This window comes from Mus musculus, chromosome 13 (genome assembly GCF_000001635.26).
Source record: "Mus musculus strain C57BL/6J chromosome 13, GRCm38.p6 C57BL/6J".
In the NCBI taxonomy this organism is placed as follows: Eukaryota; Metazoa; Chordata; class Mammalia; order Rodentia; family Muridae; genus Mus; species Mus musculus.
The window spans coordinates 32995902-33018985 of NC_000079.6; the positions used below are offsets into that span (position 1 = coordinate 32995902).

At 41.1% G+C, this 23084-nt stretch overlaps 1 protein-coding gene and 1 long non-coding RNA gene across 8 annotated transcripts; one reads left to right on the forward strand and one right to left on the reverse strand.

The window, feature by feature from the left end:
* The first annotated feature begins 1159 nt into the window (after window positions 1–1159).
* Window positions 1160–22054, forward strand: Serpinb9 (serine (or cysteine) peptidase inhibitor, clade B, member 9). Of its 6 annotated transcripts, none has more exons than XM_006516625.3 (10): window positions 1160–1190; window positions 2319–3865; window positions 4967–5090; window positions 8610–8794; window positions 10632–10809; window positions 12105–12242; window positions 12867–12984; window positions 14786–14928; window positions 17961–18116; window positions 19546–20979. In XM_006516625.3, exons 5-10 carry the CDS (start codon window positions 10642–10644, stop codon window positions 19945–19947), a joined length of 1125 nt encoding a protein of 374 aa, XP_006516688.1. In that variant the 5' UTR covers window positions 1160–1190; window positions 2319–3865; window positions 4967–5090; window positions 8610–8794; window positions 10632–10641; the 3' UTR covers window positions 19948–20979. The 6 variants fall into 6 exon arrangements, with proteins under 6 accessions (XP_006516688.1, XP_006516691.1, XP_017170957.1 ...); XM_006516628.3 differs by having other exon boundaries at window positions 8662–8794; XM_017315468.2 differs by lacking the exons at window positions 1160–1190; window positions 2319–3865; window positions 4967–5090 and adding an exon at window positions 5642–5656 and having other exon boundaries at window positions 8662–8794.
* Gm36181 lies at window positions 5005–9906 on the reverse strand. 2 transcript variants are annotated; one of them, XR_382177.2, is made up of 3 exons: window positions 9694–9906; window positions 6954–7050; window positions 5005–5305 (listed from the first exon to the last, which is right to left on the reverse strand). It is a non-coding gene; the product is annotated as a predicted gene, 36181 (long non-coding RNA). The 2 variants fall into 2 exon arrangements; XR_382176.2 differs by lacking the exon at window positions 9694–9906 and adding an exon at window positions 9344–9415.
* Window positions 22055–23084: the final 1030 nt, after the last annotated feature.

The window sequence follows — 23084 nt, forward strand, 5'->3', positions numbered from 1 at the left end:
TTGATTAGCATGTACTAAGACCCTTTTCCAGTGTCAGCAACAACATTAGCTGTTTGTTGCTTTAAAATCGTCTGAATACAGATCTGACCAGGAAAATGTAGTGTTGGTTGCCAGAGCAAACTTTAAGGACTTCTCTATGTTCCCTATGAATGTGAAAACAACAAAGGTCATTGTGTCAAGTGGTTTGCCATTAATTTATCAAGAATGCACATTTCAGATATGAATGAAGAGTTTGCCATATGCTGGTCCCTGGTGGTGATCAGCACAGGTTATTTGAGAGCTTTGTTTTTGAGATGAGGCCTCTGTGTGTTACTTAGGTGCCTAACCTTTGAACTGTTCATTTCAAGGGATGTTCTTACTGGGTCACTGACTACAGACAACTGCTGGTGCTCCCAGCCTGAGGTGAAGGCTCCTTTAAGGCATGAAGCCTCAGGAAGTAAATTGGATCACTCTGTATAAAAAATAGTAATAATAATAATGAAAAGCATGGGTAGCCAGTTCAGTAGGTAAGAGCTTTTGTTGTATAAACAAAGCATCTGAGTTGAAACCCCAGGCTTGTACATAAAAAGCCATGGTGTGGTCACCTTGTTCTGTCTGAGAGTGGAGACAGGAGAATTATTGGGGCTTACTGGCTGTCAGCCTAGCTCCAGGTTCAATGAGATAACTTGCCTCAAAAATATCAGATAGGGAGTGATAGGCCAGGACATGGATGTGATTTTCTTGCATCAGTGCATGCACTATGTGCACATGGCCCCTGCCTCACCCCAAGCACATACCCCTTATACACTTTGAAATAGAATAAATTGTATTTGGTGCAAGTTTTTAAAACTGCCAAACTCTTTACACAACTAAGAGTTCATATGAATATTGACATAACTAAGTACAACTCCTTTGGCCAATGATGTCTTTTCTAATTACAACACTCACCACAAAGGCATTAGCTAACGCTCCTTTTAAATTGGAGAAATAAATTGCTGTTACAAAGTCAATGGGAGTGCTTTTCAATGATGCTGTTCAAACTGAGGGGCGGGGGAAGTCCAGAACATTACTCCTAAAACCAAAACTAAAACTCCAGTAAGACAAACTAACATGGGAGATTTTTACCAGTCTTGCCTCTTTCCTTAGAAATGTTTGTTCAGCTGGGGAAAACAGACAGGTGCATACTCAGACAGCAGAGCCAACCCATGCAGGTAAGGAGCTTAGTGTGATAATTTTTAACCCTGGACAGTCCCTATTTATCTGTGATGAACCCTGAGCAAAGGGCCAGAAAGTCTGTGAGTTCTGGCTGAGGCCATTGAAAAACATGCTGAGAATTTACATAGTTACGGTGGTCACCAGGACAGGCTGAAGATTTCTTAGCTAAAATTCTTGGCTCAAGAAGGGTTGTGGTTTATTTTTTTTTCTTGGTATTGAAACATTTTCAGTATGTATTGTGTTATCTTGGCAATACCTTGAGGTCTGAATATGAAATTAATTTTTGTTTCACATCCATCCCATGCACATAGCTGATGGTAATAGTATGTGGTGCTTTAAATAATTTTGTAAAGCAAGAAATGTTTTGGAGTTAGGATGTGTTGTCTCCAAGGAGGAGTGCTTAGCCTTTGATGCTAGATGAATACCATCCAGTGTCTTTTGGTGAGCATGGGTATGCATGGCTATTGAGTACCCTAGTGTTGAACTGCTGGTGAGGACCAATGTTAATGCTTCCAAGAAAGAATTACAAAAATATGCAAGTATCATTCCACATTCTGAAGGGAAGGGCAAGCTGGGGTCTCCATAATTATGTGACATTAGCATGTATTTGAATCACTATCACCATGAGCTAAATTATGTCCCTTGATATTGATATTTTGAAGTCCAAATCCTTGGTACCTCAAGAAGGGATTGCATTTGGAGTTTGTCTTTGTGAAAATGATTAAGTTAAAAAAAAAAAAGATAGGATAGTGGTGTCTCATCCAGCATACTTAGTGACTTAGATCCTATAGTGCTCCTGAGTCAGCATGGCTCCTGATAGTACCCATCGCCAGCACATCCTCCTTGATGATCTGAATCCTCCTCTTTCCCCTTTCTCCTTCCTCTGGTTTTCAGAAGTCCCACCCTATTCTCTATTCTGCCTGGGAATTGGGTGATTAGCATTTAGTGACAAGGCAGAGAATTAATGGTAAGAATTGTTTACACAAACATGAGACAGGACATTCTTGGTATAAGCATTATGATGCCATGTCCAGATTGAAATAAGATATGAGGGCAGAGAAATCAGCATTTGAATAACACAAGGGTAAAATTTACACAGTGTATAAAAACATTATGCCTTATAGGAACTAACTTCTGAGCAAACCAGCAGCATCTTGGTGAGCATTATGGTGAGTTCTCTTCTCCATCAAAAGGTAACACAATTCATGGACATTCTGATTTCTCCTTTTCTTGTCTTTGTTTCAACCTTATACAATCAACTTGTAGCAGCTTGAATGGCCTAATGACTTTGTTTATTGTGTGTTTTTTAATAGTTGTATCAGGCATTAGACCCTTGTGACATAATAAAGGCTCAAATGGTTGAAGTTTGAGACTAAGAACATTTACAGCACCCTAGAAGGGCTCTGACCTCATCTGTATACCCTAGCTGTGAGAACAGTTCTTGGGAGCTTTCTAGAATGTAACTCTGTGTATCCCTATGTACAGCAAAAATGTGTTTATTTGTTCTCTCAATTTGGTCAGTGTCACAACTAGAGTGGTCTGGCTAGGTCTCCTGGTTTGTTGTGTTCTTATTTTTTCTGAACTTAAATAACTTCTTTTGGGAAGGTTCATAAATTTGAAAATAATAAATAAAATTTAAATTAAAAAATTCCCATTAGTGCTTACTTTCATTAATCAATGTTTTTCATTTTGAATTATAATTTGCAGTTTTCTGGTTCTTTTGGTAAAATCAGTGGGTATCCTTAAGACATGGAAATGGCTGTGTGCTTATTCTCTAAGCCCCAGTCCATTTAGGGAAAGGTTTTTTAGTAACTAGAAAAGGGTGTACTGTCTGTTAGAACAGCTCTGGGTGAAATGTCTTAGGAAAAGAAAAGCAAAATCTTTCTACAGATTCAATTCCACAAGGCTTTTTTGTGCTCCATACTCTCCCATATGACCATTCTTCCCTAAGACTGGATGACATGTTGAGTATTTCAGCCTGTTACATGGTTTAGAAGTGTTGCTGGATTGTGTGATTTGTGTTCTCATCATCATGTGTTTATGGTTTATCAGATTTCAGTAGCAGTTATAATAGCAATCTATGTTTTATAATACTATTAGGTTAAAAACTGAATGTAGAGGGGCAGTGAGACAGCTCATAAAGTTTGATCTTGGACCATGGTAGAACCTTAAGAACCTGAAGCAGGAGCGTCATATGTTAAAGCCAACTTAGGCTTCAAGGTGACACCCTATCTCAAACCAAGAAGGTATTGGTCAGGAAAGCTGTTACCCAAGTGGCCAAAGCCAAGAAGTTATAGACAAATGTTTCTGATTCCTGGTCTCCTGACAGTAACTGGATGAGTTTTATTCTTGGTTTCCACTTGTATTCCTTTTATGGCATTTGTTCAGACAAAGGCCTATTATACCCTAAGGCTATAGTGTTAGAAGCAAGTAGATACTGTTTCCAGACTGTTGGACAAAGATACCCTAAAGGGACATTTGTACTTCATTTGACTAAAAACTATTTAAACAGTGTTCCCCAGTGAATTTCCATTTATCTAGGAACATCATGCTGATGGATGTAAAATCCCAGAGCCTTCCAGAGAAAAATTGTGTTCCAGAGAGAGATTTCTGGTTTCTCTGACCACCATGCAGGACAGAATGGAGTCAAACAGCAATGGGACAATGATAGGTAGGATCACATCTCGACTGCTTAGCTCTATCAACTCAAGTCTTTTGTTTTCTGTAATCTCATATCATGAATTCCACTTATGGACCTCAGAGCACACTGTATAATTAGTACCTCTCCCCTATGTGGCCTCATTGACTAAACCTCCTTTGTCTTGTGTTACTATGAATTTACCTCTTTAAATTTGCTTTTAAAGAACAACTGGCCAAGCCAGGCTTGTTAGGGCTGCCAGAACACAGGCTCTAACCCTAACAGTTTATTGATATGATTATTGTTTTCTTTTGTGTGTTTGTGATAGAGTTCCACTTTATAGTCCAGGCTGTCTGGTACTTCATATGTAGACCAGGCTACTTTTGAATACACAGAGATATGCTTGTCTCTATCCTTTGATTCTAGCATGGCAAATGTGTATCACTGCATGTGGTAGGATTTTCTCTGTCCAATTACGTTAAAATATTAGTGCAGCAGGAGACCTGTGATTGGACAGAGAAAGAGAGAGACTAAAAGTAGGGCGAGGAGAAGCCAAGATGGAAACAGACAGACAGGAAGAAGATCCTGATCCCGTGTGATTTTAATAGCCATAGGTAACTATGAATATCATAAGGGATAGAATAGTTGGGGTAACTTGGTTGATGTAGGTGGGCAGCTTGTATCATTATCAATTGGCTCTGAAATCATTGTGTGGGTATCTTGTGAATTGAAAATTTATATATAAATAAATATGACTTGTTAATTATAAGATTCTAGATTGTTGTTTCTAGAAGGGTTGCTGGATGTGGTGGCTGACCTTGCGGTGGGCAGTCATTGCATGGGGCTGGCATCACAGTGAAGAGAACTTGGGAGCTCTGGCCCCAACCAGAGAGCTGGTAGGCAGAGAGTAGCTGGATGGAGCACGGGAACTTGGCTGTTGTTTTTTTAATATTTCCCACAACAACCAGCACCCAACTGTGACTGATTTATTTGTTCACCATACTTTATGTCTCTGATAATGACTCTTGCTGGGGATTCATAGTTCACAGACTGTTGAACTGTTTTCACAGATCAACCACCTCTTGAAGTTTATTAAACTTTCCTGTATTGTTTCTTACATACCACTTCTTTCAGGTACTCTCTTTCTACCCACCAAAGGTGGAGCACTTCCCAGCCGGAGCTACCTTCCTGCCACTGTGTGATCCACATTCTGATTCTGGGACAGGAGGAGATCAGAAGAGGTTGGAGGCTGAAAAATGTAAGGAGTCATAGACAAATAAGACATATTTATTCACTGTGGGGAAAAACCACCAGGCTGATAACTTCCAGCAGGGACGCAGGCCCAGGATGATCTACACAGTACACACACAGGAACATGTGGGCCTAGACAGTCCAGTACACAAACCACAGGAATGTAGGGATAGAGATCTACAGGCAATCTGGGGAAGGCAGTCTCAGGGTCCAGCCTCCCACCTACAAGAACAAAAAGAAACCTAGGTTAGGACATGCCACTTTTTTTAACAGAATTCTAAAACTTTCACCTCTAAAGTGAGAGCAACTTCATTGGATCCAGTCAACCCAAAGAAAGATTTCACAGCGAACCAATCAACTCTCAGATTATTATGTCTGATTAAAGGGGCTTAAGTGAGAGCTATGGAGGCATGAAAAGGAGTTTTCTCAATAGAGGCCACACAGGTTCCAGGAAGAGGCAGACCAGAGCTGTGACTACGGCTAGGAGGAACTTTTCATGAATCACATCTCACGGAAATGACAGTCACCTGACGTATTTTTGGAGGTTTTAGAATTTACCACAGAGATAAAAAGGTAAGCAGAGAACGCAATTAAGAAATTGGTGTCGGGGCTGGGGAGATGGCTCAGTGGTTAAGAGCACTGACTGTTCTTTCAGAGGTCATGAGTTCAATTCCTAGCAACCACATGGTGGCTTCTTCTCCTATGCCCTCTTCTGGTGTGTCTTTAGACAGCTACAGTGTACTTATTAAAATAAATACATAAATCTAAAAAAAAAAAAGAAATTGGTGTCATGCAATTCATTTGCAATATGATGATGACGAAGATGAAGATGATGATGCCTCAAGAAAAATGGGAAGTAATGTGAGTAGGCAGTCTTATAGAAAGGTTTTTAAAGGTTCAGTGAGCACATGAGCTTATGATTGACATCATTACTCATCAGGGAAAACTCAAAACCGTAAATGAGTAACCTTATCACACCGATTGGCTAAAATAAGAAAAGAAAAAACATGCACGGGAAGAAACTGAAACTTATAGCCTGTTGGTGGGGCATATAATACACAGAAGACCTCAAAAGCATTAGGTAGGTAGTTAGTTCTTCAGAGTATGAAATGTAGAGTTGTCATAAGACCCAGAAATTCCTTGGGCTATACCCTAGGTAACGCCAAGAGAGCATATATCTATACACAAATTTATACATAGACATTCATAGTAAAATTAATACCAGATAAAAGATAGAAACAATCTAACGCTGACTGATTGAATACAAACTTAATTTAGATAATATCTTTAACCAGACAAAGAAACAAATGTCTGACAAATATTGTCTTGAGATACTAAGGAAAGAACAAAATAGTTAAGCAGATTCAGGAAAGGAATGAAGTCCTACATTCCCGGGTCTGATTAAGACTCTTGCCAGCCCAGTTAACAGGTTCTGTGACGGTTGCTGACATGCACACAATACTCATTCTCTGCATGGATATTTCAATGAAGAAGAGTAAAACAGCAATCATGCTTACAGCCTAAGCATACAGAGTCATTCTCCTTTTCCAGATGTGAGCATGCAAATTCCTAGGACTCTTAGAAGAAAACCTATTTATAGTCCAAGAGATGCCTTGGCAGCCTTCTAACCCATGCTTTATCGTGCCTGACTATAATTCCTATGCAAGGTACCCATAAAGTCATATTTATTTAGGAAACACAAGGAAGGGAACTTAGGCATAGGGGGTTGCTGTTGTAGCTCTCTGGGATAGAAGCCCCAAGCAGCAAAAATATGGAAAATTTTGACTCCATAAAATTCTCCAAGTGAGAGAAGAATGAGAGTCCATGCCATCAAGCAGGAAGTGCACTGAGAATGATCACAATAACTTACTTAAGGGAGACGAAGTCCATGGAGAAGCGTATTGCTGTGGGACCTGTGCTCTGTAGAGTGGGTGCTGTTTTCAAGGGCAGGTCCATGTAGTAATAGACTACATCCAGAAAACCAAATTGGGGGGTGAGTGAGTAGATAAAAGGCTAGAACATTCTAGCCAAGAATAAAAAAATAAGTTGGTTCATTGTTGAATGAGATGGAGCTGGGGTGAGGAAGGAGAAGCAGAACAGAAAGGAGATACTGCGTAAATGAGGAAAATACCTAATTAAAAAAAAAAAAAGATACAAGGACAAAGAGGAAGATAGCAGTGGGCCAGCTGCTTCAGTGACGTGGGATCAGGGGGAAAGTGACCCCAAGAACAAAAGTTAAGACAGGAGGTGGTCAGACTGGCTGTTGATCAAAGGAGAGAAAATACGGTAACCTAAAGGGACAGGAGGTTGGATCTCCTCCTGCTGGTGGAGGACAGAGGGTGAGGAAGCAGATGTTGCAGGTAAGGAAGCCAAACCTTGCCTCAAGCAAGATGATCAAGAAAGCCAGGAGCTAAAGGTCCTGCAGCTGCTGTCACTTCCTGCTGGGTCAGGGGTTAGAGGAGAGTGGTGTGAGGAGATTCTTGTGGAAAATGGAGCTGAGAGGATGAGCACCTTGGAGAAGCCAAAAAGCAACACAGCAAGCTTCAGGGAAGAAGAGATTGGAGAAAAGCCATGAGCCACAAGGAGAACACGTGGGAAAGAAAGCTTTCTAGATTGAGTATACCACAGGGTTTAAAATTGAATGGACTCTCAAGGTTAGCAAAATGGGTGACTCATCCTATAGACAGGGTGAGCCTCTCCTGTGTCTGAGAAGTCTTCCTAATGTTCTTTCCTGTTTCCCACCAAGGCTTCCTATGTTGAAGTTCTACTTATGCGTTTGGCCTCGTATAGTTTCATTCTTTGTCATTTTAAAAGCTTGTCCTTAAATAACTGAACAAAGAAATACTGAATCTCTATTAACTACAAAGGAGAATGAGGTTTTCTCAGCAACTTTGTAAGATGTAGCATCTGAGAGCCACCAAAGCCACACATGAGGCTACTGCTGAGTCACTGCAGCCATGCTCGTCTTGAGAGCCCTGCATGCTTAGGTGTGTCTCATTCTCTCTTTTCCTACTTTTCTTCCCTTTCTGTATTACTTTTTAAAAATATATTTGTGTTTGCTTCTCAATAAATCCAACTCCATCTCATACGATCTCTTTCAGAAATTTCTTTCTCTGGCAAAGTCAAGAATGGTGGTTTCACTTGAGTTGAGTTTTTTTTTTTTTTTTTTTTTTTTAAACATATTCCAATGCCCACAGCTCACATCGTGTGGCAAGCCTGTCGCCTGTGCCCCGGTCACTGCCACCTTGAACACTTAAGGCTGAGCCTCAGAAACATCTGTTTAGCAAAAGACCACACACATGATTGCATACTCTGTTTAAACAAAGTGCTCATGACTGGTTAAAAAAGCCAGAAAATGGGTTAGTGTTTGCCAGGAGAGGAGGCTGGGTGTGTGGAAATGGATTTAGACACGGGGCACCCTTCACATCTACCACTTGCCACCCCGCAGGCCCAGAGTTTTATTAAAATCCCTGACATTCTCCCTTGGTGCACAGCGAAAACTCCTGCTACTTTCACTTTCTCTAAGGACCCAGTTTTTTCCCAACCCCCACTCATCCTCTTCCTGCTGTGGTCGCCAGAGCCAGAAGCAGCCTGTCTCCCCGCCCCTGAGCAGGAGCACAAAACCAGAAGTCCCTGCCTTGTACAGGCAGCTCTGAAAGCCTACTGGGAGCATCAAGGCTGCAAACGCTGGATTGAGAAGCCGCAACTGTGGTAGGTGCGGGCATCTGGCTCGGGGTGGCGCTGTGGGACCCGCAGAGGTCATGTTTACAAGGCATAGGCTGAGTCCAGGAGGGAAAACAAGACTGCTTAGTTAGGGAAAGAGACAGCTGGGAGGTAATGTCTGATGAGCTTTTTAAATGGTGACTCCTTTAGGATCTCCAGCTGGCCAATGGCAGAGATGCAGATCTTAGGGCTGGTTTCTAAGCTGTGTTGGCTCCTCCTGAGCCAGGCCTGGGGACTGCAGGATATTGGCGGCCTCTCCACTGGTATCTTTTTATGCTTTCTATCAGTCCTTACCACCTAGGCAATTTGAAAGCCTCTGTCTTCTCCCTGTGGATCTTGCAAAGTAATCCCTCTCTTACTTCCGGACCCTTTAAACATCTGGGGTCTCTGGTACAAATTTGAGCACTGCTCATTCTCATTTATAAAATAATTCACTCCATGCTGACAGTGATCATATCTTTGATAACTTTATCTGAGAAATCAAATACCCCTTTATTTGAGTATGCTTACTATTAGAGTGCCAGACATCCCCCTTACCTTCAGAGAGCTCCAGAATATGGAGTAGAAAGGACAGCAATCAGTAAGAGAAAGGTGACACTTAAGAGAAAGGTGACACTTAAGAGCAGACCTGGGGTGGGGAAGCTGCACTAGGGAAGGAGAGCAGAGGCCCTGAGGCTGTCCTGTTCCAATGAAGTTGGGAAAGGGGAGTAGTTTGAACTCAGTGACAGGGATGGGGTAGGGAATGTTCTAGGTGAAATAAACTGCACTTCAAGGACTCAGAAGCAACTTTAAAGTGACATAAGGGCAGGAATGCAGGAGAAGGGGGCAAGCTGGGTTAGATGAGAGGACTAGCCAGAGAGTAAGTCTTTGAAATAAAGCAGCCCCACCTTTCCTCCAGAGCCCTGGAAGTCATAAGGGGAGGAGCCAGAGGATCCGAGTACACTCTCAGGTTGCTGTGTCCCTCTGTCTGAGGAATGGGAAGAAGTGTGGTTTGAGTGTTCTGATGCTCCCTAGGCTATGTGATCTGCATGTTAACTCAGTAGGAAGCACTCTGAACATATGTGAGGGTTCAAAGGTGAACCCTGGAACAGTGAGAGCACAGCCATGGGATGCACAGGGACTCAGAACTGGGTTAAAGTGTCAGGAGCAGTCACTTAGTCTGGGCCAAGCTGTCCATCCATCTGGAAGATGAGTCATAATCAGTAGAAAAGCAGCCAGGGTGCCTGCAGCTGATGCAAGGTCCTCTGAGCAGCTACTGCAGGGGAATGCTCCCCAATACACAACACAGTAATAATGCTAGCTTGTCTTTGGGTCTCATTTAGCATCTCAGTGTCTTTTCTGTAGCATCTCGAAAGTGGGGAGGATACTGTCTAATTCTTCATGGGTAACACAGGAGTCTTCACAGGCAGCGTCCAGGATACAGAGTTGCTGAGTCAGGCAAGAGGACCCAATGTTCCTGGTTGTTTTCTTCTTCGTTTCCTCTTCTTCCTTCTTCAAACTCTATTGTCTTCAGAAGAGAGGCGTTGGTCTGTATGGGAGAAGGCTGAATACCACCTCTCTCTGCTGTGTTTTGTGTTTGTGCTCCTGATGATCTTGCGTTCTCCCTGTGCAGATGAGAAGAAGCTAGTTTGGTTTGCTGCAATGACCACACTTAGCTAATAACCTTAAAATTGGAAGGACTGTAATCTAGAATGAATTTTTGAAATCTAATTTAAGGTACCTATGACCTTTGAAATGACAACCAGAAACAGAGTCCCAGATTTCCCTGCCTGAGAACAATGAACCTTCAGCTCTACGTTGATTTTTATATCTCCTTTCCCTCCAGACTCTGCATCATGAATACTCTGTCTGAAGGAAATGGCACCTTTGCCATCCATCTTTTGAAGATGCTATGTCAAAGCAACCCTTCCAAAAATGTATGTTATTCTCCTGCGAGCATCTCCTCTGCTCTAGCTATGGTTCTCTTGGGTGCAAAGGGACAGACGGCAGTCCAGATATCTCAGGTATGTTCTCTGTCATAGTCACACCCGAGTCACATGCATAAGAACTGCTGAGAAGGGACAGAAGGAATGTGCACACACTGTTTCATGGGGCAGGGGCTAAAGAGGAAGGACAGAGTCTCCTCCAATAAGACTTCTTTAAGGGCAATGAGATTTCCTGAGTCATAACTTGGGGTGACTCTCAGTACATTGTCTAGAATCTAATTAACAGTGGTGCATGAATAATTTTATACTATACTTGGTGTTACAGGCCTTTAATTACAGCTACTAAGGAGACTGAGATATGAAGATACCAAGTCTGAGACTACCCTGGGCAAATTAGTTCTAGAAAAATTAAGACGTTAAAAAAAAAAGATGGAGGGAAGGTCTTAGGGTTATAACTTAGGTACAGTCTCAAGTACTGCAATTTGAGAAAATAAAAAGATGTTTAAATTATTTGAAAGAGAGTTTGCTGGGATCTATTTTATTTTTTAGAGCAACAGTCTTTGTAATTAATTGTTTGCAAGGAAAGATAATTCCTTCTCTTTATTTTGTCTAATATGCCTTGCTTCAGCTAAAATACTGAAGGGGGCAAATGTGTGGAGCTAGTCCATGTCCTAACTGGACATTGGGTTCATTACTTTTTGACAAGCATCCTGAGAGCATTCCAAATTAGGAATGGGTTCCTGACCTCACAGCGTTCCTGAACAGGCAGGAGCCATTTGTCTGAGAAAAAAAGCAAGCAAGCAAACAAACAAACAAAAACAGAAACAAATTGTCAGCATTCAGCTTCACAGTGGGAAGTCATCACTGTTGCTCTGTGGTCTGCCAGGACTTTCTTTCTCATGAAGATCCTTTCGGGTGTAAGTGCTCGGTCTCGTCATCTCCAAACATAGTCCACGAGGCCATGCATGTGTAGAGAGGCTTCTCCCTAATTGGTCCTCATGGTCTTTTCTAGGTTCAGGTTCACTAATCAACTCATATACAGATCTTATGTATGTATATAACATGTATGCTCATGTATAGCGTGTGTGTGTGTGTGTGTGTGTGTGTGTGTGTGTGTGTGTACATGCCCTTGTATATACCTCTTGTTGGGGGTGGGAGGAGTCAGTTCTGGTTGTCTTACTCTCTCTCATCAGGCTCCTCCCAGTGCTGGGATGACCCCCATGCACCACTGGGCCCATCTTCTATGCTTATTGAGACTCCAACTCAGATGCTCATGTACTTTACTTTCTGAGTCATCTCATCACCTTGACAATTCCTTTGGAAACAAATTGTTTTATTACTGAACTCAGAATGTTTCATCTTTTCCTTCCCAGGCACTTGGTTTGAATAAAGAGGAAGGCATCCATCAGGGTTTCCAGTTGCTTCTCAGGAAGCTGAACAAGCCAGACAGAAAGTACTCTCTTAGAGTGGCCAACAGGCTCTTTGCAGACAAAACTTGTGAAGTCCTCCAAGTAAGTTGTATTAGTAGAATAATAGCAGTTGAATGCAAGGCAGTTGTTGTTGTAGAGCCTATGAGAAGGACCCTAGAGAATACGAGAAAATTACAGGTCTAGTTCTACTCAGTGTGAGGCTACATATCTATAATACCTTTATTTAGATGGCCAAGAGGGTCACATGTTCTAGGCCAGCTTCGGCTACAAAATGAGACTCACCTAAATGTTCTCCCAAAATATCACAATTCTGTAATGATATTTTGAAATATTTTTAAATTGACTACTTGTAATTTTTATTTACTCATATCTCAGTTGCAAAGTTTCAGTACTTAAAGATGTTGTGGGTTTTTTTTTTATTAAGATTTATTTATTTTATTTATATAAATACACTGTGGATGTATTCAGACACACCAGAAGAGGGCATCAGAACCCATTATAGATGGTTGTGAGCTACCATGTGGTTGCTGGGAATTGAACTCAGGACCTCTGGAAGAGCAGTCAGTGCTCTTAACCGCTGAGTGTGATATCTACACTCAGTTTAGTTTAGTTTTTGGTTTTTAATGCCATAGTATTCAGTAGGTTGGAAAGCTTGCTGAAATGTCATTTTGTAATGTTACCTTACTGAATATTTTCTCTCCAAAGACCTTTAAGGAGTCCTCTCTTCACTTCTATGACTCAGAGATGGAGCAGCTCTCCTTTGCTGAAGAAGCAGAGGTGTCCAGGCAACACATAAACACATGGGTCTCCAAACAAACTGAAGGTCAGAATTTCAAGTTACTTCACACACCACATTCTTGTCCTTTCCATCCACCCTCTCTCTTTTTCCTTCTCTGCCTTTCTCTTCGTTCCCTTCTCCCCACCACAGACTGATCTCACAGCCATTTCAGAGTCAAAGCCATTCTGACTATCTAGACCACCTGGTATAATTTAGAGCTCAGGGAATTCATGGAGGTTCTACTCAGACACTTAGATTTGAAACACAGAGTTTTTTGGTATATCTACCTAGCACAGGTGAGGACTGACGCAAATGATTTCCAGTCTAACAGCTTACTTTAGAAGACATGGGTGGTTTGCAGCATTCGCAGGTCATGTGACTCTGCCATCTCTGAGAAGGAGATTCATGGATAGACCTTCCCCTTAATCCTGCTCTAGGGCTGCTTCTTTCACAGTCTGTGTTGTCTTAGCTGTCACCACCTTTACCTCTGAAGGAGACTACTGTTTCTGCTTCCACAGTTCCTGCTTTAGATTGGTTACTTACATTCATCAGAATTAGACTTGATTTCCATTGAAGACCCTGCCAGCTGCTCAGTTACATTAACCTGAACGAGCTTTCCATTTGGGGTTGAACTTTATTTGTTTTTATTCCAGAGATGACAGGTTCCAGCATTAGTCTTTGAGATCATTGTCTGATATTTGAACCATTCAGATCCCTCTCTATCACTAGGTACATTCTTACTTCTGCTAACACAGAGTAAAGAATAAGAATCTTTTCTTAGACTCATCAATTATTTGCACATTTCTTGTTAGAGTTTTGCCTCTTGTATGATCTTGATATTGTAAATTAGCAAGGATTGCCTTGATCAGGGAAAGACTACCCATTAATAGAGAAGAAGGGAATTTGTCCCTTTATCCACATTTTCTCTTAGGAATGAACAGCACTCCTAAGTGTGGAATAGTCATGCCTCCTACACTAGTTTCTTTCTGATTTTGAGTTTCTGACGTGTTGTGGTATGTCAGACCTGGGATTGACCATGGAGCGCTAGATGAGACTGGGTATTTAACCTTAGTATATTAGTAAGGGTTCACTGGAGGAACAGAATGGCGGGGATTTAGGGGGGATTCAATAGATTTGCATACACAATACAGGTTGAATGGATAGTGACCACCTGCATATGGAGAGACTGAGTATCCGGTAGCTGCTGGATCTAGGAGAATGGAGACCTTAGCAGGCCAAGTCTGGCATGGAAGGCCTAGAGGATTCTTCAGAGCCACAAGTCTGTGTTCTCATGATGGCCAAATCAATTGTCAGCTAAAAATGGCAGGCACAGTGCACTCACCAGCAAGGACTGAAGGCAGGCAGACAAAAGCAGGCTGCTTCTGTCTCAGACCTTTATATCTGGCAGCACAGCATTGTGCTGCCCACCGGAGGGAGTGACCTGTCTATATTCTGGGAAATGTCCCCACAGACCAGAGACATGTCCTCTGTTTGAATCCAGAACCAATTAAGATGGTAACCAACAGTAGCCACCCCAGGGGTAACCATGGTTCCCTCCCACATTTTCTGCTTGGTTTGTTCATCGTCCTGAAATCTCTTTTTTTGCTTTGCCCAAACCTGCTTTCCTTGAGGGACCTACAAGACTTCCACCATCCTCACCTGATGATGTTCCTCCAGTGTGCATGACCTCAAGTCAAACGTGGGCATTAGTGCTTTCGTTTGAATCATTTTTAATAGGCCTATCCAAATTCCACAAATATGAAAACGTGATGCTTAGATGTCTTATCAGTTAATGTCTCATACACATATGAAAGGAACCTGAATGAAGTCTCTGCTTTCTCAATAGGTAAAATTCCAGAGTTGTTGTCAGGTGGCTCCGTCGATTCAGAAACCAGGCTGGTTCTCATCAATGCCTTATATTTTAAAGGAAAGTGGCATCAACCATTTAACAAAGAGTACACAATGGACATGCCCTTTAAAATAAACAAGGTAAGAAACAGCACCCAGAATTCAAAGGACAATTCCCTTATATTTCAAAGGAAAGTGGCCGCCACAGTTTCTCAAAGAATGTACAATGGAAATATCTTTTAAAGTAGATGACGTAAGGAACAGCATCTAAACATACATGTCAGTGTAGTGAAGAGACTGTATGGAAAGCTTTGATCGTGATTGTGTAGCTCTGGGCTCAGTGGTAAAGACTGCATATCCTATGTGGGGTTCTGGCCTTGACTTTCAGACCAGAAAGAATGAAATCAGGAATGCACAAAAACCATTTGAGACTTATATTTCTTAATGGAAGCTTTAAACTCCATAGAAGAATGATAGATATAAGGAATATATATCTATATGTTGCTGTGTGGTTTTACCGTCTATCGGTGGCTCATGCTACTTTTGATCATTTCTTATAAAAACCTCTGTTTCTACCTCATTCTAGAAACTACATTTTCCTTTGAGTTCAAGAAATCAAAAACGTAGGTGTTAATGTAGTATAAAACCTGTATGGAGCATGAGGCAGGGTAGAAAGGAATATATAAACATTTATATAATAAATAATTTCTTAATTAAAATAAACATTTTAAATTACTGGTCCACTTATCATTATTAAATAGTATGTATTTATAGCTTTCTAATATTTAAAACAGTGACTGAGATCTCAGTCTGAATTAGAATATAACTTGAATTAAGGTAGATATTCGAATAGTTTACTCAATACCTATAAGATATAATTTAATGCATTCAGGAACATTATGAATATTAAACTTCCCATTCTATTTTTATTAACAGTACTCTAAAAATGTTTGTAAAAGAATGAGTTTTTTTTTAACTTGGGAATTTAATCTTTATTCTGAATGGTCTGTAGCAAATTCTTATGTTTATTGTACCACTATAATCAAAATCTTCACACATTATTGAAACACTTTAAAAGTTTGAACAATACTGATTGACTACTAGAACTGAACCTGCTGGCATAAAGGACAAGAAGATAGATACATGAGGGTCTTTCCAGATGGCCCCCTAGCTTTTAATGGGTTGAGAAGAATTTTCTGCTCTGTGATGGGTTATCAGACTGAGTCACATAGAAACATGTCCATGTGGTTCCCCATCTTGGAGTAATTTAACTTGGGATTTCCCTTCCCTCTCTCTGATGGGATATCAAGATGCAGCTCTGCCCTAAGCCTGTGAATGTCTGTGTTCTGGATCTTTCTGCTTTGTGATGGTTTAAGAGGTTTTCATGAACATTTGAGCCTGTGTGCTCCTGTTGTCTTGTTGTCAGGCTTTTGTTTGTTTGTTTGTTTAATATTGAATATTTTCCTTATTTACATTTCAAATGTTATCTCCTTTCCTGGTTTCCCCTCCGGAGACCCCCTATCCTATCCCCCCTTCCCTTGCTTCTGTGAGGGTGTTCCCCCACCCACCTGCCTACTCCTGCCTCCCTGCCCTGGCATTTCCCTACACTGAGGCACTGAGCCTTCACAGGACCAAGGGCCTCTCCTCCCATTGATGCCGGAGAAGACCATCCTTTGCTACATATGTGGCTGGAGCCATGGGTCCCTCTATGTGTACTCTTTGGTTGGTGGCTTAGTCCCAAGGAGCTCTGGAGGGTCTGGTTGATTGATATTGTTGTTCTTCCTATGGGGTTGCAAACCCCTTCAGCTCCTTCAGTCCTTTCTCTAATTCTTTCACTGGAGACCCTGTGCTCAGTCCAAGAGTTGGCTGTGAGCATTCGCCTCTGTATTTGTCAGGCTCTGGCAGAACCTCTTAGGAGACAGCTACAGCTGTTTTCTGAGAGAATGCATCTGTCCATAGGCCTGTCACAGCACTATGAAAATGTTCCAGTCTACTTTATGATATTTTTTCTGTTTTTCATATTTGACTATACTGTTTTCCTAGATATGACTGTTGACTACATTAAATGATAAAAATCCTGCATCAGATATGTTAGTTATCTTTTCATTAGTGTAACAAACTCTCTGAGATAATCAACTTAAAAGTAGGACATGTTTATTTTGGCTCATGGTTATAAAAGTTTCATTTGGCGTCCACTGGCCCAATTATTCCAGGTTATGATGGTACATCACAGAGTGACAGGAATGCGTGGTGAAGGCTAGTTTACCACACAGTACCCGGGAAGCAAAAGAAAGAAACACAAAGGGGCTAGAGTGCCTTCAGGAGAACTCCCTTTCAAATATTTAGCTTTTTTCCTATTAATCCTTACCTCCTAAAAGTTTGAATAGTTCTTGGTCGTGGCTATCTGGGGAAAAAGGCTTTGAAACATGAGCATTTGTAGAATATTTAAACCCAGTTCTAAGGCTTTAGAATATTAATATGTGAATGCTATGTTTTTTTTTCTAGATAACACAATTGACTTTTAGCAGTTAGCTCCTGTCCTGATTATTTTTTGTTCTTGGTGTGTGTGTGTGTGTGTGTGTGTGTGTGTTTGTATGTGTGTGTGTATGTACTTGGCACAAGCTAAAAAAAGGAAGAACTCTAAATTGAGGAATTGATTCCATAAGATTCATCTATAGGCAAATCTGCTGGGCATGTTCTCAATAATGGCTGCTGGAGGAGGGCCCAGAATGCTGTGGGTGGTGCCAAAACCACGCAGGTTGTCCTGAGTTAAGTAAGAAAGCATGCTGAGCAAACACTGGGGAGATGCCCATAAGTAACATTCCTTCATGGCTTCAGCCTGGTTCCAGCTCTGAATTACCCCAGCAATGGATGTGACCTGAGAGTTGTTTATGAAATAAATTCTTTCCTCCTCAAGTTGCTATTCTGGCATGGTGTTTTACCACATAGAACACACCCTAACAGAAACGGTCCCATATCTACTTACCTTCAATATTTTCAATGAAATCAGGAAGAAGAGGGCAGACATTGTCTAAACAGTCACTGGAACATGAATATTGTTTACATTGTGAGTGCTGAAAATTTTATTGTGAGCCCTGAAATTAACTGCAGCTCATTTGGAGACCCTGACCACTCTCAGTAATACGTTTTATGCCATGTATTTCTGTGTTCAGGATGAGAAAAGGCCAGTGCAGATGATGTGTCGTGAAGACACATATAACCTCGCCTATGTGAAGGAGGTGCAGGCGCAAGTGCTGGTGATGCCATATGAAGGAATGGAGCTGAGCTTGGTGGTTCTGCTCCCAGATGAGGGTGTGGACCTCAGCAAGGTGAGCCAGAAGAGTCCACAAAATTCATCACTCTAAATGTCTTCCAGAAGAATCCAGTGTCCCTGTTGTCCTTTGTCATTAGAACAGAAGTAAATGATTTTATTTTGTCTAGTACCAGTTGAGTGTGTTGTACTCACAGACCCAGCATTGAGTTGTGTGTGTTGGCACTGGGCTTTGGGCTTAAATCTGTGCCCAAGACTCCCATTGTAGCCTTTGTGCCCTTGCCATATAACATAAATTCATCACTAGAATAGATAATGGCTACCTGATAGAATGAAATCTGGGCATCTCAAATGATAAACATAGCACAGTGCTTGGAAAATAGTCCTCCTCCATAAATATAATCCATGTCATGATCTTTGTTAGCATTTTATTCAATATCTGAGAAAATGCACAAAGAACTGTTAAACTTTGACCTAATAAATAGGAAGAGGAGGGGTGCAGCTGGAGAGAGCAGAGTCAAGCAGGTCATTATAACAGTTCTTGGTCTTCCTTGCGGCAGGATTTCCCATGGTGTGTGAGCCATCCTCTGAATGGTGGGCAGTAGATTGTGCATTACCTAAGGGGTCTTTGTAAGCAGACCTGCACCATAGTTCTCAGCATCCAGCACCCTAACTGTGGCATAGTTTCTCTAGGATATTACTGTGTTTCATCACTGACAAAATGCCTGACATGATAACCTAGGGCAGGAAGGATTTATATAGGCTCACAGTTTCAGAGCATTCATTTCAGTTACCTGTTCCATCACTGGTTGATATGGTGGCAGCTGCACATTGAAGGGAATACAGATCTTTCAGTTAATAGGAAGTTTAGAAAGGAGAAAAGACACATAGGATCAAAGATGAGCTTCTAAGAAACATCTCCAGCAACTATAACCTTCATTCAGCTAAAAAATAATTTAGCTGCCTCCCAAAATGTTGCCACATGTTTCAAAACAATGGTCTGCTATGAACATTTGGGTGGAATTTCACATTCAAGTCACAACAGCTCACCAAACACATTAATTCTACCCTGGATTGACTTCCCTTCTGGTGTGGCTCATAATAAGAGTTAATTTCTTTCAGAGCTTTGATTTTTATTTTAGCAGCAGTGATTCACTAGCTTTGAAACAAAATCTAGTTCAAGAAAACAAAAGCAAATACAACCTAAACTATTATCACCTGGACATGGACACCTGTCAGAATAAAAGATGTCTTAGATGTAATTTCTGGGAGGGCAACCAGGTCTTTCTATCCCTGGGCTGCTTGTCAACCATGACCATCAGGGAAGACACATACAAGCTAGCAGGACAGTGGACTGTCACACTGCCTTTTTATGAATAAGCAGTGTGCCTTGAATGGTGTTAGAAGGTACTGTGAATAGGAGTGCTCTGTGGTTCTGAGGAAGACCTCAAAGGTGAATCTGAAATTCTCAAATTCTTCTTTGTTAGGTGGAAAACAATCTCACTTTTGAGAAGTTAACAGCCTGGATGGAAGCAGATTTTATGAAGAGCACTGATGTTGAGGTTTTCCTTCCAAAATTTAAACTCCAAGAGGATTATGACATGGAGTCTCTGTTTCAGCGCTTGGGAGTGGTGGATGTCTTCCAAGAGGACAAGGCTGACTTATCAGGAATGTCTCCAGAGAGAAACCTGTGTGTGTCCAAGTTTGTTCACCAGAGTGTAGTGGAGATCAATGAGGAAGGCACAGAGGCTGCAGCAGCCTCTGCCATCATAGAATTTTGCTGTGCCTCTTCTGTCCCAACATTCTGTGCTGACCACCCCTTCCTTTTCTTCATCAGGCACAACAAAGCAAACAGCATCCTGTTCTGTGGCAGGTTCTCATCTCCATAAAGACACATATACTACACAGGGAGAGTTCTCTCTTCAGTATCCCTACCACTCCTACAGCTCTGTCAAGATGGGCAAGTAGGGGGAAGTCATGTTCTAAGATGAAGACACTTTCTTCTTGTCAGCCTGATCTTATAATGCCTGCATTCAACTCTCCCTGTCTTGAATGCATCTATGCCCTTTACCAGGTTATGTCTAATGATGCCAAATACCTTCTGCTATGCTATTGATTGATAGCCTAGCCAGTAATTTATAGCCAGTTAGAACTGACTTGACTGTGCAAGAATGCTATAATGGAGCTAGAGAGAAGGCACAAACACTAGGAAAGGTTGCTGTTTTTGCAGAGGACACAGGGACATTTCCCACCACTCACATGGCTGCTTACAACCTCTGGAAATTCCAGTTTCTGTCCATGACTTGATTCCTTTCTTTGGCTTCTACTGGCTCCAGCATCCTGCACATACATGTATCGTCATTCAGTTACACACAAACAAGTAAAATTTTAAAAATAAATAAAAATTTAAAGAGAGAGTCTAAAATTTTAGTAATGGTTAGATAATAGCTGCTATTGTGCCTTTTTCAGGTTTTAATGTCATTATTCTTGTGTATAAAGTCAATAATTTATAGGAAAACATCAGTGCCATGCTGTGATCTTATCTTCATCCCCTTTCAAACACATTGTTTAACCATCAAGCAGTGACTCTCCATTCTTCCTCCCTTTGGACATATAACCACCAATCTTCTCTCTGTCTCTGTAGCTTTATCTATTTTGGACATTTTATATAGACTGCCTCTTTGCTATCTTGATAATGTCCTTTGATGCATACAGATTGCTTTTTTTCCAGTGATGTTCTCCTTATTTAATACTGTTCTGATCATGAGGTATGCATGCTGCAGCTAAGAATCTCACTACTAAAGTCAAGTATAGAAATAACTGTTCTTATGTTTTCCTCCAAGGCCTTCATGGATTATACCTTATATATCTAGGTCACTGTTCCAGTTTGAATTAAATTCCATATGTGGTGTGGTGTTGGAGCCTGATGTGATTCCTTTATTTGTGAACATCCAGTTGTCGCTGTACTTGTAATTGCTTTGAATCATGAGGTAATGACCAATGAATAGGAAAAATAATGTTACAACTAGTGGGGTAGGATAGAAGTTCCTCAGTACATATATTGAACATTAACACAAGTGTGAAATAAAAATATCAGAAATGAGCAGTAAACAAAGAAGGAGAGATTAAACGTTCTGTAATCAGGGTCCTCAGAAATGACTCAGGGGCTGAAGATGCTTGCTACCCTGCCTGACAACTTGAGTTCTATTTCTGGAACAGACATGGTGGAAGAAGAAAACTGACTCTAGCAAGTTGTCCTCTGACCTCACCATGAGCATGATGCACAAATAAATATCCCTGTTAATCAGATATAATTATGCAGTAAGTTAATAATCAGAAAAAATACACATATAAAAACCAATTCCTTATCAACAAGTTAATCTTGCTAGGAAGAGCCAGGAAAAAGAGTAATAGGGGACCATGTGATCCTAAAAGGGATAAAGCTAAGCCAGGATATACTCTTATACATCAACATGTGTCCTGGTTTCCAGAAGGTTCAATTTGAGGACATATCCCAATGATGTCATTACTGAAGTCCACAAAAAGACAGTGACTATGATCTCTGTAGCCATATTTATAGCAGCAAATAATGGATCCAGGTGTCAATCTCATACAGTAAACAAAGAAGTCATGTTGTACACTTAATACTGAATGGAAGTTAGAAAGTTGTACCAGATAGTTTTTATATTAATGTGATACAAGGTAGAGTCACTGGAGAGGAAAGAGCCTCAATTAAGAAATGTCTCCATATGCTCTGGAGCATTAATGTGAGAAGGCTAGGCCCATTGTATGTGAGACAATCCCTATGCAGGTGGTCCTCTGATTATAAGGAAGCAGGCTGAACAAACCAGGAGGAGCAAGCCAGTAAGCAGCATTCCTCTGTGGCCTCTGCATCAGCTCCTGCCTCCAGTTTCTTGCCCCGTTGGCATTCTTCTGACTTCCTTCATTGATGAACAGTGATGTAAACGTATAAGCCAAATAAACCTTTTCTACCCCAACATGCCTTCTTCATGGTGTTTTATCACAGCAACAAAAACCCTAACTAGACAAAAGTCAAATATAATGTGCATCCAGTCTGGTAGATGGGTGATGCCAAGTTTTGAAAGGAGACAGCAAGGTAAAGCATAGTGTCTATTAGTCTGTTTTCTACCTCTTTAGTGAAATATTGAACTTTGGCAATACCCTGCTTATTATATAATTCTGGGCCACCTGCCTAATTGTGGTACTGTTCACACTATGCTGGGCCTTCTCGTGATCTGAACAGTAAGTGTCCGGTGGCTGGATAATAGATGAGAAATAAAGAGGATGAGAGATAAATAAGAGAAAAAGAATAGCTGTAATCATATGTATATGCTGATGACTGAAAAAAATTATTAAACACAGTAATATGCATGCACATACATATGTATATACATATGTGTGTGTGTGTGTGTGTGTGTGTGTGTGTGTGTGTGTATTTTTTTCCCCAGGGAAAAAAACTAAGGGGAAGAATTCTTACAACCTTGACTTCTACAAGGCTCTTGCACCAGCCCTAGACCAGCCTTGTCATGTATGCTCCTGAGTGAGTACACAGAACTAAAATGTCCTTCCATCACAGTCTCTGAGAAACTCTTGGGTTGATTTGCCTAACCACAACCAATATAAAAAACACAATTAGAACATGACCCTCAGAGTTGCATATGGGTAAATATAAGAGAGGCCTTCTGAATTGAAGTTCCTCCCTCCTACTGTTAATATAACAGACACCCTATTTTGTATCAAATTGATAAGAACTTTAAGCAGGACACACATCTGGGAAATAATTCTACCAAGTCTGGTTTGGTGGGGTGAGTACTTCCATGAGCATGAATGACTCTGACAGCTGCTCTCTAGAAAAGCTCAGTCAAGCCTGGCTACTCATTAAGGTGGCATCATTGGGGCAGCTTGAGCAACTTGCGGACAGGGCCACTGAAGTCCTCCCCCTTAGCCACTTCTCACTGTCATACAACCTTAATGATGATATTCTTGAGCCTTGGAACTCCCTTAT

Coding starts and splice junctions, on each gene's coding strand:
- Serpinb9 (XM_006516625.3), top strand. CDS start 10,642: ATGAATACTCTGTCTGAAGGAAATGGCACCTTTGCCATCCATCTTTTG. Junction 10,810..12,104: donor CGGCAGTCCAGATATCTCAG/GTATGTTCTCTG, acceptor TTTCCTTCCCAG/GCACTTGGTTTGAATAAAGA. Junction 18,117..19,545: donor AGGGTGTGGACCTCAGCAAG/GTGAGCCAGAAG, acceptor CTTCTTTGTTAG/GTGGAAAACAATCTCACTTT.